General features: G+C 39.8%; 1 protein-coding gene across 1 annotated transcript in view; it reads left to right on the top strand.

Moving 5' to 3' along the window:
* Nucleotides 1–16,312, top strand: part of MAML2 (mastermind like transcriptional coactivator 2) — a 361,367-nt gene that overhangs the window by 339,987 nt on the left and 5,068 nt on the right. Inside the window, exons 3-4 of the mRNA XM_027087789.1 lie at nucleotides 6,123–6,326; nucleotides 12,077–12,188. Coding sequence (XP_026943590.1) covers nucleotides 6,123–6,326; nucleotides 12,077–12,188 — 316 coding nt within the window. The remainder of the gene's footprint in view (nucleotides 1–6,122; nucleotides 6,327–12,076; nucleotides 12,189–16,312) is intronic.

Below are 16,312 nucleotides of genomic sequence, written 5' to 3'. Positions count from 1 at the left end.
TGAAATCAACCTACTTCACAGAACACTCACATTCCATTAAAATGAAACAGGCAATCCTAGCATTTTTATTAGTTAACATTTTTTAATAAGATATCTCACATATTGACCATGATTTACAGAGCCATTTTATCAAAGTCAGACCTAGGGGCCAGGCCTTCACTCTGGTGTTTGTTACTGAGATTCACAAGGTTTTCTTCATACATACTCTTTCTTTAAATATTTATGCCTGAAATTTTAAAGAAAAGGGTATTGGTGAATTCACTGTTAAGGCTAGAATAATGAGGTTTGGTTCTAATTTTTAATTTGGACATTCTTTTCAAAAGGACTTAAAAATGGCTTTAAGAGAAATGTAGGTGATAAGGAGGACAGGTGATTTGTCCTCTAAGGAAAAGGGTTTGCCATTTTAAAGAGTTCCCTTAATTTTCTGCCAAATTTTAGAGACATGGTTTGTGATCTTGTTAAGTTAGTGCTTCCTGTGCTGATCCATGAACAAGCTCTTAAGTCAACAAAGTAACACATTTGGGAAAGCATTCGTTTACCATATTTTCCATACATTAAAATATGCATCCAGCTTCCTATAAATGTAAATCAACCTTACACACTGCCAGTCACTTGTGAGCATGTTTTGATTTATCCAGCTAAAAGGTTTGGTCATCATATACATGATTTACCAGATGGTCTTCTAACCTCCTTGAGACCATTCTGGAAAATAAATTTCCCATCCATAGTCCAGTTGGAAAACTTGGAAGTATAGACATGCTGCAGAGTTTTCCAGTAGGCTGAGTGGTCTTTGATCCCTAAGGCCTGAAGAATGCATGATGTATAATATTGGGTTGGCCAAAAAGTTCATTTGATTTGAAGTAAAAATAAAAGACACATTTTTCATTTTCACCAAGAATTTTATTGAACAGTGTATTCACTAACCCAATGAACTTTTTGGCGAACCCAATAGATGCTCAACAAATATCTGTTGAATGAATGATTAAGGGTAGAGTGAAGATAATAATTCTAAAGATATAGTTTGATTATTGGCAGAATTTTATTAGAAAGATATAGAAATGCTTTCATTGGTCTAGCAGTCCTGTGCTGGATTAAAACAAGGATTAAGAAGGTTTAATCATATTTAAGCACTTGGCATACTACCCTAACTCAGTGGCTTAGCCAATACTATAAAAGAACTTCAAAACCTTAAATACACATCACACACATACACACACACTCACATAGATGTGGAAAACTGTCTATAAGTGCATATTAAATGTAAATTTATATTAAATCCCAGGATGATAGGATCAGAATCCTGTTTTGTATGTTAGCATCAAATACCGTAATTTATTGGTAGAAACAGAAAAAAAAAACACAAAATGAAAGATCATTTAAGTTCATGATTTGAAAGAGACTCTAGAAATCTGAGTTTTCTAGCATATAAAAGTAGCCTAATTCATTCACAACCACACACACACACACACACACACACACACACACACACACTCTTTCATCTACGAGCTGAGGATGTGCCATTTTTACCATGGCCTTCACAAGCAATTGAGGAGAAAATGACTGTTGAGGGAGAAACAGATGATTTCTATTAAGTCAAGTTCTACATGGGCTGAGTGTAAGGCAAAGAGTGAGGCTGAATATGGAAATCAAAGCCAACGCATGGGAGCATATTTTTCTTTCAAAATATTTTATGTACTAAAGTTTGCACAACATCTTGGCAATGACAGCAAGCCTGTGTAAGGAGGTGTTTTGTGTTTCACAGCTAACATAAGGGCAAAAAAATGTATCAGCAGCCAAATATTACTTCCATCATGAGTGGAAAGAATGTGTATGGTAGAGTACATGGTAAGGCCCATGGGCTAAAAACTACAAGGTTTGAAAATCTACAAAATTCGAAAAGAGAGCTTATCTCTTATTTTAATATCTTTTGGTATTGTAAAGGAATGAAACTAAATTTAGTACGGTCCATCTGTTTGATTAGAGAGAGAAAGACAGAGTTACATTTTCTTGGCATGCAGGTCTTTTATAAATCTTAGCAGAGGGTAGTTTTGCAGATTTCACTGGAAATTATTTTGATGATGTTCACTGATTCTGCCAAAGTAAGCATTCTGTCACCTCTTTTCTTTCTCTTCATTCTTCCCCTTTGTAAATACTTTTTTGATCTTTAGAAAATAGAAAACTGCCTGTCACATAGTAGATATTCCGTAAAATTTATCAAATTTATTAATGGATGGATGGATACATGGGTGACTAGACGAGCCATTAGGAGCTGTGGATTTTAATCCTAAGGCACTGGTAGGTATCATACCACCTAATGGAAATGACTATGCATTGCTTTTTAATGCAGTAACTTTGAGTGAGTGTGTCCATGGGCTTTGTGATGTGTGTATCTTATAAGCCAGAGATTCTTTTTGTAATTGAAGTATAGTTGATTTACGATGTTGTGTTAGTTTCTGGTGTACAGCAAAGTGATTCAGTTATATATATATAGTTTATACAAGATATTATATAAACCATTATAGTTTATTACAAGATATTGAATATAGTTCCCTGTGCCTACAGTAGGACCTTGTTGTTTTATTTTATGTATAGTAGTGTGTATCTGCTGATTCCAGACTCCTAATTTATCCCTTATCCCACCCCCTTTCCCCTTTGGTAACCATAAGTTTGTTTTCTATGTCTGTGAATCTGTTTCTGTTTTGTAAATAAGTTCATTTGTATCATTTTTTTAGATTCCACATATAAGTGATATATGATATTTGTCTTTCTCTGTCTGACTTACCTGATCTCTAGGTCCATCCATGTTGCTACAAATGGCATTATTTCATTCTTTTTTATGGCTGAGTAATATTCCACTGTGTGTGTGTGTGTGTGTGTGTGTGTGTGTGTGTGCGCGTGCGCGCGCGCATGTGTATGTGTCACATCTTCTGTATCCACTCATCTGTCTATGGGCACTTAGGTTGCTTCCATGTTTTGGCTATTGTAAATAGTGCTGCTATGAACATTGGGGTGCACATATCTTTTTGAATTAGAGTTTTCACCTTTTCCAGATATATGCCCAGGAGTGGGATTGCTGGATCATATGGTAGCTCTATTTTTATTTTTTTAAGGAACCTCCATACTCTTCTCCATAGTGGCTGCACCAATTTACATTCCCAACAGTGTAGAGGGTTCCCTTTTCTCCACACCCTCTCCAGCATTTGTTATTTGTAGACTTTTTGATGATGGCCATTCTGACCAGTGTGAGATGATACCTCTTTTTAGTTTTGATTTGCAGTTCTCTAATAATTAGCGATGTTGAGCATCTTTTCATATGCCTTTTGGCCATCTGTATGTCATCTTTAAAATATAAGCCAGAGGGCTTCCCTGGTGGTGCAGTGGTTGAGAGTCCGCCTGCCGTTGCAGGGGACGTGGGTTCGTGTCCCAGTCCAGGAGGATCCCACATGCCGTGGAGCGGCTGGGCCCATGAGCCATGGCTGCTGAGCCTGCGCGTCCGGAGCCTGTGCTCCGCAACGGGAGAGGCCACAACAGTGAGAGGCCAGCGTACCACAAAAAAAAATTAAATTAAATTAAAATATAAGCCAGAGATCTTAACTTCAAATGCCTACATGGGCCAAGCAAGTAATAGAAATGAGGGAAAAGGGTGGGTATAATAAAATGAGGAATAGTGGGGACTGTGGCCAACTGGAGAGCACAAGGGCCTACCTGTGTTTAAAAAATGATGGGAGCCAAACATACCACATGTGCAGTCAAGTACACTTACACCATAAGCTCCTTCACAGAAATAATTGTTTCTAAAATATCTCTGCCATACACAAAATAATACAAAGATAAGTAAGAAAAATATTAATTGCTAAAATTTATCTAGAACGTACTAAGTGCCTAGAACTGTTCTAAATTTCACCTGGCCTAATTTTATGTCACGAATGTAATTACATTCATTTTACACATGAGGAAATTATGACACAATACTTCATAAATCTATATTGGTTGCTCTATATAATAAGTAATTGGATATTAAGAAATAAAAAATAGCACAGCACAGAACAAAGTATCAGGGCCCTGAGCTGAGCCCCTAACCCAGATGAAAGGAGCACACTCCAAGAGAGAGTGCTGGTGGCTTGTAGGACATGTGGGGTGAAATCTTTCTCAAGAGCCATGATGGATTTAAAGCTGACAGATCTGACTGGGCATTGAGTGCACATGTGTTAGGGATAGTTCCTTTCAGCTGCTCAGAGGATGTTCCTACCTCAGAGCTGACTCTAATTATTTTTCATTAACTGGTGAGAAGGACCACCCCCTCCCCATCCCCACACCTCTGCCCTTCTCCCTAAAACACTCCCTTCCAGGTGCCTGATTGAGGGTGACCCCTTAGAACAGTGCTCAATACACATTTGCTGCATGGACAGATGGGTTGACCCAGATTTACAGTAGGAAGCTTTTTCTCCCCAACTCTTCCTGTCTCAACTGAGAGACAATAGAGGATGGTGATTGAGAACTGGAGTTCTGGAGTCAGACAGGCCTGACTTCAAATCTTCCTCAACTACTTACAGCTAAGTGATCTCTCTGAGGCACGTTTCTCATCTGCAAAATTAGGATGAAAATAATAGTCCTTGCTCATTGTCTCATTGTTCTGTTAGGAGGATGAAATGATATTAATCACATAAAGTGCTAAGCCCAATGACTGGCCTGTAACAAACCTCAGTGCATGGTCATTTTAGGATTATTTTGTATCCCTTTTCCTTGTGGCAGTTGGTGAGCTCTGTAGCCCCAGGGATTATTAAAGCAAGACCACGTTTCCTGCATCCACAGGCTTTGAACTGGTGGCTTTTTTTTTTTTTTTTTTTTTTTTTTGTAGTTCAGCAGATACTAAAGAAAGAGAAGGCAAGTCCACAAGTGGAGTACCTACTATTTACTGCTCATCAGGCATCATGGGAGTTGCCTTATCTTTTTAACGTCTTGTAACCTCACACAGTCCAGCTGGGAATGAAAGTCGGATTTCATTTCTCCCATATAGCTAGCGTTTCTCAAAGAGCATTCCCTGGATCAATGAGCATTAGAATCACCTGAGTAGGTACCTGATCTGTGGCCTCAGAATTTCTGGAGCAAGGCCCACCTGGGTATCTTCTTCCTAGATGAGTATCATCAAAGTGGGAGGATCTTTCATTTAGTACTTGTATCATTTAATCTAAAACTTGATTCTGTATTTTCTTGTATTTTACATGTAAGCATGTCATTTCTTCCTTAATTAGATGATAAATTCTCCAAAATGAGGACTGTGTTTTCTAGTTTTCTTGTAACCCCAACAGTGCACAGCTCAATCCTAAACACACCAGTTGGGAATTAGTGAAAGCACCTGGCTGGGTTTAGCTTTCTGCCCTGCAGGGTGCTGACCTGTCAATGCCTAAACATTGGTAGAGACCTCAAATTAGAATGGCAATTCACCAATACCCAATATTATTTAACACACAATTGTGAGTCTTTGACCAATGCTTCCTTATTGTCAGTTGGTGTTCTTTTACTGATTAATGCACTAAGATTCCCAACTTACTGACCAGGGAGCAAAATTAACAAGTCTCTGAAAGGTGAAGTCCCTAACAAGTTTCAGTGTTTGTGAAACAGAAACTCACAGGTCTTCCTACCTTATCACAGAAAGCTAGGCCCCTTATGTCCAAAATGGTTATTCAACTTTTAAACACATGAATTGAAACGATTTTCATTGCAGGATCAGCAATGATATGGGCTAACCTTAGGGAAAAGGAAGAACTTGTTACTTTATGATGTGTTTGTTCCTGAGCAATTCAGAGGTTTGCCATATGTTTTCATGGTAATTTTCTTTGACGTGCCATAAATACCTTCTGGAATGCGGAGGTTCCACCGTCAGAGTCACGTGGGAGCTTTTCCAGTACCCTAATGTCATTAAACCAGCTGCTTTGGTTGCTGTGATATGCAATTATTTCTTCTACATTTAAAAAGCAATTCTCTGATCTCCAACCCATTAACCACGTTTGATCTTAACAAGTTGAAAAATGTTTGGAATCTAAGCTTATGATCTTTGCGCAAGTTTTTTTTTTTCTTTTAATTCACAGTAGCTTTCCACCCCCTCCCCTTCTCTTTTTTAGGATCAACACTCTGTGGTAGGCCAGAACACAGGCCCCAGTCCAAGTCCCAACCCCTGCTCAAATCCAAACACTGGAAGTGGTTACATGAACTCCCAGCAATCACTGTTGAATCAGCAATTGATGGGAAAGAAACAGACTCTACAGAGGCAGATCATGGAGCAGAAACAGCAGCTTCTCCTCCAGCAGCAGATGCTTGTTGACACGGTAAAACTTTCTCCCAATTTCTACTGCACATACCTATTGGCCCAACAGAGGGAATTCATTATTTTCCATTTCTACTTACTGTGCTTGTCTCTGTGTCCACCTACGGGACAGCCACCAGGGTGTCCTGGCTGTAAGAGAGGCTAAATCTATACATCTAAAGTGCTGCAGGAAAAAAAAAAAAAAAAAAAAAAAAACTTGATTTACCAGCTGCTGGACAGTTGGAATGCATAGGACCTGGGCTGACTAGCCCTGCCCAGCCCAGGAATGTTTAGAGCCACCAACATGGGCATTGGTATCAGGCACAGGAAACCAGTCTTCTCCCATAGCCCCAAGGGGCAGAAAATAGGGGACAAAACTTTAATCAACTCAAATCCAAACTGATTCTAGAGGTGAAAGGGTTTTAAAGCAACTTTAAAAGCCAGTGTGGAGTTTCAAAACTTAAAATTTGGCCTCCAAAATACAAGCATCTCAGAATAGTAGATGTTTTTTAAGGAAACCGAAAATGTATTTCCCACTTTCACCACATTTAAGTGGCCTTACCTCAAAGACAAGGTCATTATTTCCCACACATTACCCAAGCATTAACCCTACTTCACTATTTATCTGCTTGTCCCTTCTATATTCTCAAACTCATACGTTCAACAACTGCTCCAAACCCTTCCTGCCTCATAAGACCAAAGCCTTTTCTCCAAATTTTATTCTTTCCCTTCAAACTATTTGGCCAAATGAAAGAAGAAAGAGGCAAAGTTAACCATCTCCAGGTTGGTAGAGCCAAGGTACACAGAAAATAAAATTAAAAAATAAATAAATTTATACTCAAGGAGCTTTGCAGTAAGAGTCAGAAACCCAGGGTGTGATAAGCATATAATTCATTCAGTAAATATTTACTAATTTACAATGGGAATACAGCCATAAACAAGACAACCCTGTCTTTGTCTTTAAGGAGCTTAGAGCCCTCTGGGAATGTCAAATAAATAGGCAATTGTAATACATGTGATTAAATGCTGTGATGTGGGATTACCAGAAGTGGTTTCAGAGAGGAAGTTGTATCTACTGAAGATCTGAAGGTGAAGTAGGAGATGGAGGGAAGAACCGGGGAGGGTCCAGCCAGAAGAACCAGCATATTCAAAGACTCAGGGACAATAAAGTATACTACATATTACATTTGCTGAGGCATGTCACGTGCACAAGGATAGGGAATTGAAAGGCTAGGAGGCCAGAGATCAGAGACCAGAGGATAAGGCTTGCTAAATCAGAATTTATATTGTTGAAAAGCAATGGAAGGGAATTCCCTGGAGGTCCAGTGGTTAGGACTCTGCACTTCCACTGCTGGGGGCCCCAGTTCAATCCCTCATCAGGGAACTAAGATCCCTGCAAGCTGCACAGTGTGGCCAAAAACAAAAACAAAAAAAAGAAAAGCAATGGAGAGGACTTTAAAGCATTTGAAACAAGGAAGCACTAGATTCAGATTTGATTTGCATTATAATAAAGGTATAAACATAGCGAGGGAAAATGTAATGGAGGGAAAGATAAAATCCAGCTTGGAGAGATTGAGGATAGTCTCCCAGAAGAGATAAAATTTGACTTGGACTTTGAAGGACTGTAGGATTCTGATGGATAGAGTGGTCCACCATTCTAGCTGGAGAGTGGGCCAGAGACCAAAAGGTATAGCCTGGGTGTGTATTAGTTGGTTAGTCTGAGATTGTATGATGAAATATTTAATGCATAGTGAAAAGTACAAATCATAACAATCCTTTGTTTTTTTAAGGAATGACAAATGGAATTAAGTTTGGAATCCAGAGCATGTGAGAAGAAATAGTGAGAAATAAACTTATTTGATCTTGAACAAGGAATAGTGAGAAATAAACTTATAGGTGACCTTGAATGTTGCCCTAAGTTGTAGGGGAACCACTGACTGGATTGCTAAGTGACACAAATAATTTCTACTATAAGTCATAGTTTTGAAATCTCCACTCCTCCTACCCACTCCCTCCCTTTTTATGATCTTCATAAACAAAATAGCTAAGAAACAAGGGCAGTAGAAGAGAAAAACATACAATCTAAGATTGGCTTACTGGGTACACTTCCATCATTCCCATCAACACTACTAATTTGTTGACTTGTAACAGGCAGAGGTTGAATTTCTGGATTTTCAGCTCTCATTAAAAGGCGAGGAAACATTCCATGAGGGTCCTGTACTGGCACTGTCCTAACTCCCATGGAGTCCCAGTTGAGTCACCGCTGGGACAGGTGCAAAGGGCAGTAGCTAAGCTGTGAGAGATGAATGAGAATGAGGCTGCTGTTTTTGTGATTTTTATAAACCATTCACATTTCTTTTTGTTTGGCGGACATTGAGGGTGCCTGTGCTTTTTAGCATATCCAGGAAGAAACAGTCTTTGATGCCACTTTACATTAGCATATGTTTTGTAGTCATTTGCAGTCAGTTGGCAAGGCCACATAGGCTCCTAAATTGAGACATTTTCTCATGAAAGTGTATTATCCCGTACTTTCTATTATTTTCCCACCAATGAAGCACAAAGAAGAGAGATGAGTAGTACTTGTTACAATGGACATCATAATTACCAACACGTTTTGTGCACCTACTATGTGCCAAGCACCATGCTGCGCTTTTACGGTAAAGGATTAATCCTTACAGTAGGAGTATGAGAAAGGTCCTAAAATTATCCATATTTTACATTTTGAGATAGCGAAACTGAAGCAGAACAGATGTGGGCAACAGAAGATTATTTCTATATTAGCTTTTTGGGTCCAAGATATTGGGTTATCATGAGACATTGGTTGTGAAGTTAAATTTCATGTTGCACAGAAGTAACCTCAGGGATGGCCTGTGAGTTTACACTTGCGTAGAATGGGGATGTCCTTCTCTGGCAAATGGAGCAGTCTCCATTCAGTGTTGAAGTCTGGTCTTTGCTGCCCCTCAGCACAAAGTGACAGCATGGCAGTTCTTGTCCATGCGCAAGGCCATTAACTCTAACTCATTTGTGAACAAGTACTTTAAGAAACTCAAGTTTCCAGAGCTGTGTATGTTAACACTTCGAACAACCTAAATAACCCCTCAGGAGAATAAAAAGTCAATAAGTAGATTGAACGTATGTAAAAATAAATCCGGATTTGAAATCTAGTCTTTCATGGAGCAGCAAGGGCCTGATTATCACTCACACACATGCGTGAATTCTGTTTTCTACACTAGAAACAACAGAAACACCTCATTGCATAGGAAAATATGATAGACGCCTTTGAAAAAGAGAAGATTTCAGAAAGTCCCATGTTGGCATAAAAATCAAAACTGTCAGCTTGCACAATAGTTTACAGCAGGAATGGTTGCATATTGCCACATTTGGGTTCATGGAACATCTCAAAGCTGTTTCTTAAACATTTAGGGTTTGGGCAAAACCAGAAAGAGTTTCACCAACCACTTTTTCCCTTAATTTGTAAACCCATATTTAAAAGAAATGTAATCCATATGCTTCTGATTCATTTACACTTAGCTCATCAAAATTGTGTTTTATATGAATTACTTGATGCCCCCAAATCCCTGTGAGTCTTTCAAGTCTTTTTCCTTAGAAACAAGAATTTGAATTTGGTTTGTTGTTGTTTGAAAGCCACTTTTTTTCCTTTATAGTAGATTTATTCTACTTAGAAGGTTTGGAATTTGTTGGGAAACTGAGAAATACATGGTTTAAGTGGGTTCTAAATTGGGCAGCCCACATTTGGCTTCCATCTAATTAACACATCTGTTACAAGGTTTTCTTTTCTATTTATTGACTTTTCTATAATTATATTGTTCTCTGTATACCTATGCCAATTATTTTTATCTTCGAAAAAGGGGGTTGCTTTGGGGTTCATGCAAAGTTTCAGTGAAGCCATTCTAAAAACTTCCTGATCCATACTGAGAAACAAAAAAAGAATCTCCTGATGTCCAGAACTGATACCACACTCACAGCCAGGCTATTTTGTTCTCTGTTGGACGTAAACAATTTTACAGAACACTAAGCTCAGATAGGATTGCTCTGAGGCCATGATAAAATGAGACAAAAGAAGGCCACTTCATAATTTTGTCTAAAAACAGACATAAACAAGGTCACTGTGCAACTCAAAAAATAGGAAAAATTCCCCTCTTTTGCTAAATGCGTGACAAATAATTCTTTAATCATAGAATCAACCTCACTTTCTGACAGCTTACAACCTAGAACAAATCCTCGCTTCCTTAGACCCTCCCTAAATCACCCAGTCAAAGCCCAAATCCTATAATACATTCTTTCTAATACACTCCTGCTGAGACACCCTGTGGTCCCCCGTGATGTGCCTTCTTCCTGGCTCCAGTGAGTGATAAACCCAACAGGTATGTTCCTGTTACTGAACGCAAATTCACGTGCCCTACACACAGCGAGGCCAAACAAACCCAAACGTCAGAGTTTGGAGCAGAGAAAGGTTTACTGCAAGGAGATGGGTGGCTTGTGCCCAAAAAACCCCAAACTCCTTGAAGGGTTTCAGCAAAGGACTTTTAAAGGAAGGTGAGGGAGGGGCATTGTTAGCCGTTGTAAACTTCTTGGCGTCAGAATCCTTTGTTTTTGCAGCTATCCATGTTGGTCAAGTCAGATGTTCCCGTAAACCTCCAACAAGACAAATGTTATTCTCTGTTCTGTAACTTTCTATCTCTATATGAATGGACTCTTAAAGGTCAGAGCCCTGAGAATAGGCTATCATGTATATTTCAGGCTGTAGGCAACATTCTTTTATAAAAGGTGCAGAGCCAGCAGGAGTAAGCACAGGAAAAGGGCCAGATCTAATATGGAGTCAGATTTGTTCTTCCCTCTACATTCCTGGTGGTCTTTGTCTGAGGACACTGACACTATAAAAAGAATGCCCCTGTTTCCTCTGTTAGCCCCCAAACTCACCTACTCTAAAGATCTAAAGGTGGCTGATTCCAGAAGGAAGAAAAGAAGGGAGATTGGGAAATTTCTGGGCTCTGAGAATGGGGCGCAGAGAAACGAAGCAGCAAGAGGCCCTTGCATTGTGTGGCCGGAAAGCCTAAGTTTTTGACTCAGGATTTGGTTTTGGTTCTACCACTGTGGATCTTGGGCAAGTTACTTAACCTAAGGAAGCTTCCATTTCCTTATCTTTTAGGTGGGAATAACCATACTTACTTTCGATGGTTGTTTATGAGGGGGAAAAAAATAGGTAATAGGCACAGAATGCCTATATCAGTATCTGATAAGTTATCTCCTCCAATCTCAGGTTGCCAGATTTAGCAAATAAAAACATAGAATGCCTGAGTGTCCTGCACTTTATCTGGCAATCTTATTCCTACACCTTACACACTTGGTAGGACCAAAATTATATATAGGTACCAAAGTATATCAGGTGTGCTACAAAACAAAACTAGAAATCCTCATCTCAGAATTCATAGAAATTTTGTCCTCGCTGAAAGCTAATTGCAAAATAAAGAAAATGAGAGTAGTTACAAGACCCAAAACACATGTTGAATGTTAAAGAGAGGTAGAAATTACACTTTCATGCAGGAAATTGAAATTGAAAAGTTTTGTCTCTAAATAAGGTCCATGATTCACCACTATGACTGCAAATCATGAATAAAAACTAAGTAAGATCCATGATTCACAACTATGACTGCAAAATTTTTCTTATATTCTTACTTTTATGAATCTATACATTTTTACAACCGAGAAAGTAACAATGCTGTTTAATATGTTTTCATTTGTGTTTTCAAGGAGAAAATTGCTCCACAAGATCAGATAAACAGACATTTGACAAGGCCACCCCCAGATTATAAAGACCAAAGAAGAAATGTGGGCAACATGCAGCCAACAGCTCAGTATTCTGGTAAGTGTTCTTAAAAATTAATAAAAATCATAACTGTGCAAAGAAGAAAACTGTTCAGTTGTTAGTATTTCCTCCTTCTCCCATCTCATATTTAATTGTAACATCTTTCTTAGACTCCTTCTCTAACTCCAATTTAACTTTCAGATCAAGACCAAACTGGAATTTATTTTAGTCTACGCATCAGTTTTTCTTGCTTATTTTTGTTCCTTATTCACATATTTCACTGCTCTCAGGACTACCTGTGAGAGTCAAAAAAGCATAAATATTTTCTAACTGCTAGGTTCAACCATTCTCCTCCCAACAGCATATTTTGACCCAGATAGTGTAAGGTAAGCAGACATTTCTCCCTCATAGTCGCATTTGTAACTTACATAGTGCCCAATCTTTTCATCTCCACCTTTGGGCTCATCTCCCTAAGACAAATAGCCCTATCACCAAAAAATAATTGAAAAGCAAATTAAGTCTTTAGGAAGTCTCTCAAAAATACCAAAGGTGGATTGCATTTAAAATATAAAGCAAGAGGGTTCCCTTTTCTCCACACCCTCTCCATCATTTATTGTTTGTAGATTTTTTGATGATAGCCATTCTGACCTGTGTGAGGTGATACCTCATTGTATCATTGAATTGCATTTCTCTAATGATTAGTGATGTTGAGCATCCTTTCATGTGTTTGTTTGCAATCCATATATCTTTTTTGGAGAAATGTCTATTTAGGTCTTCTACCCATTTTTGGACTGCGTTGTTTGTTTTTTGATATTGAGCTGCATGAGCTGCTTGTATATTTTGGAGATTAATCCTTTGTCAGTTGCTTCGTTTGCAAATATTTTCTCCCATTATGAGGGTTGCTTTTTCGTCTTGTTTATGGTTTCCCTTCCTGTGCAAAAGCTTTGAAGTTTCATTAGGTCCCATTTGTTTATTTTTGTTTTATTTCCATTTCTCTAGGAGGTGGGTCAAAAACTTGAGGACATGGGGGAGGGGGAAGGGTAAGCTGGGACGAAGTGAGAGAGTGGCATTGGCATATATACACTACCAAATGTAAAATAGGTAGCTAGTGGGAAGCAGCCGCATAGCACAGGGAGATCAGCTCAGTGCTTTGTGACCACCTAGAGGGGTGGGATATGGAGGGAGCGAGGGAGACGCAAGAGGGAGGGGATGTGGGGATCTATGTATACGTATAGCTGATTCACTTTGTTATATGGCAGAAACTAACACACCATTGTAAAGCAATTATACTCCAATAAAGATGTTTAAAAAAAAAACCCAAAAAATAAAGCAAAACTTCTTAATGGGTATCAATATAGCATAGGTGGCAGACACTACCCCTAAAATCCCTCCCTTCCACTCTCTGAACTCCAAAAGAACCTCTTTTAAACATAACCTTTGCTACCCCTGCCTTCCCCTAGTCAGCATCTGTTTGAGCCTTTCTGCCCAGAACTCTCTGCGGCTTGTCATGTAAACTAAGCTTGTCCTCTATTTTCCTAAGTTCTCTCTGCTTAAGGCCATAAAAGAGATTCTCTAAAGAAGGAGGGGCTGTGAATATTTCTGTTTATTAATATTTTCTGGTCCTGTTAAGTGTAGTAATCAACATGTTGTTCTCATTTATTTAAACATTTTCAAATGCACCAGATTGCCTCTTTCCACTAAAATTAGGAACGGGATATATATATTCCACTCTCTAAGATTGCTTTGCTTCAGGGCAAAAGCAGGATTCTCTGAGTCTGTCCTCAAGGAGGTTGAAAGACAATATGGGTATTATTTGGAACATGGCTTCTTATATCATGGCCTATCAGTGGCTTTGGGGGAAGCTAAGAGCCATCTGAAATATTATATCAAATTCAAGGTGAATGTTTGTGCTTTTCTTTTCCCATTCATATAAAAGATTCCCAAGGATAGAAGTCTAAGGCTGGTTTGGTGGCTCTACCATGTTATCAGGGATCCAGCCTTCTTTAGTCTTTCTACCCCACCTTCTTGAGCATATAGCTTCCATCCTAAGGGTTGCCTTGTGGCCACCACATCACCAGTCTTCATATCCATATTCCAGATAGAAAGGTGAAAGACGGGAAAAGGTAAAATGGCCTCCCAAATGAGTCAGATTCCCTTTTTAAAGTAGGTTTTTTTGGACACTCATCTAGTAACTTCTTTTTGTTTTTTAATTAATTTATTTATTTGTTAATTTTGGCTGCATTGGGGCTTTGTTGCTGCACACAGACTTTCTCTAGTTGTGGTGAGCAGGGGCTACTCTTCGTTGTGTGCACAGGTTTCTCCTTGTGGTGGCTTCTCCTGTTGCAGAGCACGGGCTCTAGGCACACAGGCTTCAGTAGTTGCAGCACGTGGACTCAGTAATTGTGGCCTGTGGGCTCTAGAGCATAGGCTCAGTAGTTGTGGCACACGGGCTTAGTTGCTCCGCAACATGTGGGATATTCCCGGACCAGGGACCGAACCCGTGTCCCCTGCCTTGGCAGGTGGATTCTTAACCACTGTGCCACCAGGGAAGTCCATCACCTAGTAACTTCTGCCTTTAGCCAGAATTTATTCATATGGACCCCCCATCAGCAAGGATGTTTGGCAAATGTGGTTTTTCAGCTGGGCACATTGCTGCAAAATCAAGGCTCTGTTTCTAAAGAAGACAGGGAGGTTGGGTATTTGGGAGGGACCTAGAAGTCTCTTCCATAGTACATATGGGCATTTTCCTGAGGGAGGTGACCTTAGCAACCAGCTGCTAACCCCAAGATGGGTAAGAATCACCACTCTAGAGCACTGTAATTCACGTGCTTTCTGAGAAGAAATAAACAAGCACAACACAAACTCTTTTATCATTTTTTATTTCAATCTCAGTACTATAATAATCACCTTGCCCAGATGTTAATATTAAAAATGATGTATGGGGCTTCCCTGGTGGCGCAGTGGTTGAGAGTCCGCCTGCCGATGCAGGGGACACGGGTTCGTGCCCCAGTCCGGGAGGATCCCACATGCCGCGAAGCGGCTGGGCCCATGAGCCATGGCCACTGAGCCTGCGCGTCCGGAGCCTGTGCTCCGCAACGGGAGAGGCCACAACGGTGTACAGGGCCCGCGTACAGCAAAACAATAAATAAATAAAATTAAAAATAAATTTAAATGATGTATGAAAAACACCTAGAACAATTTCTACCACAAATTAAGAGCTTCTAAATATTAACTGTGATTAATATTTTTTTATCTTTATGGAAATTCTCCCTATTCTAGTTGTTTAAAAATACAGCTCTCCTCATAAACCTTCTCAAGGCATATTGTTAAAATAGGGGGCACCTAGAGGGAGTGATTTTTTTTTAATTATAAATTTATTTATTTATTTTTATTTTTGGCTGCCTTGGGTGTTCATTGCTGCGCATGGGCTTTCTCTAGTTGCGGCAAGGGGGGCTGCTCTTTGTTGCGGTACGCAGGCTTCTCATTGCGGTGGCTTCTCCTGTTGCAGAGCATGGGCCGTAGGCATGCAGGCTTCAGTATTTGTGGCACGCAGGCTCAGTAGTTGTGGCTCGTGGGCTCTAGAGCACAGGCTCGGTAGCTGTGGTGCACGGGCTTAGTTGCTCCGTGACATGTGGGATCTTCCCGGACCAGGTAGATTCCAGCCCTTTGCACTGGCAGGCGGATTCTTAACTACTGTGCCACCAGGGAAGTCCCTAGAGGCAGTGATTTTTAAAGCCTCGAAATTTTTTCCATAGCATTTCCATAATGGAAATTCTCTTCTCATGAAACCTGCAGATACCAAGCTTGATATTGCTTAATCTCAGTAGCAGCCTGTGCACTCTGAGTTATTGTCCAAGTTTCTCCTATCTGACTCTGATCCCTCTTCATCAAACACTGCCCTACACAGTCAGGGCCTTGTGCTAAACCTGGAGATACAAGGAGATAAAGAGACTGTTTCTGCCTTCAAGGGGGGGTGTAGCTTAGTGGGGACATATTTTAAAACAAATAGCAAGGCCTTCAGTCTTTCAAAGTGTGTACCACGCTAGCTATCCTCAAGCAGTAGGGGATATGCTAGGGTTATAATTGCAACCATGCTCTCTTCACATACTGCCATTCTGATACTCATATGTGTGTCTAGTTCTCTGTTTCTCAGTATCTCTGATTCTCTGTGCCTCCCTGTC

Source organism: Aethalodelphis obliquidens, unplaced genomic scaffold, assembly GCF_003676395.1.
Source record: "Aethalodelphis obliquidens isolate GAN/ISIS:26980383/991018 unplaced genomic scaffold, ASM367639v1 scaffold60, whole genome shotgun sequence".
Taxonomy (NCBI): domain Eukaryota; kingdom Metazoa; phylum Chordata; class Mammalia; order Artiodactyla; family Delphinidae; genus Aethalodelphis; species Aethalodelphis obliquidens.
Note: the sequence above shows the minus strand (reverse complement) of the source record. Positions and strands in the feature narration are given on the sequence as shown.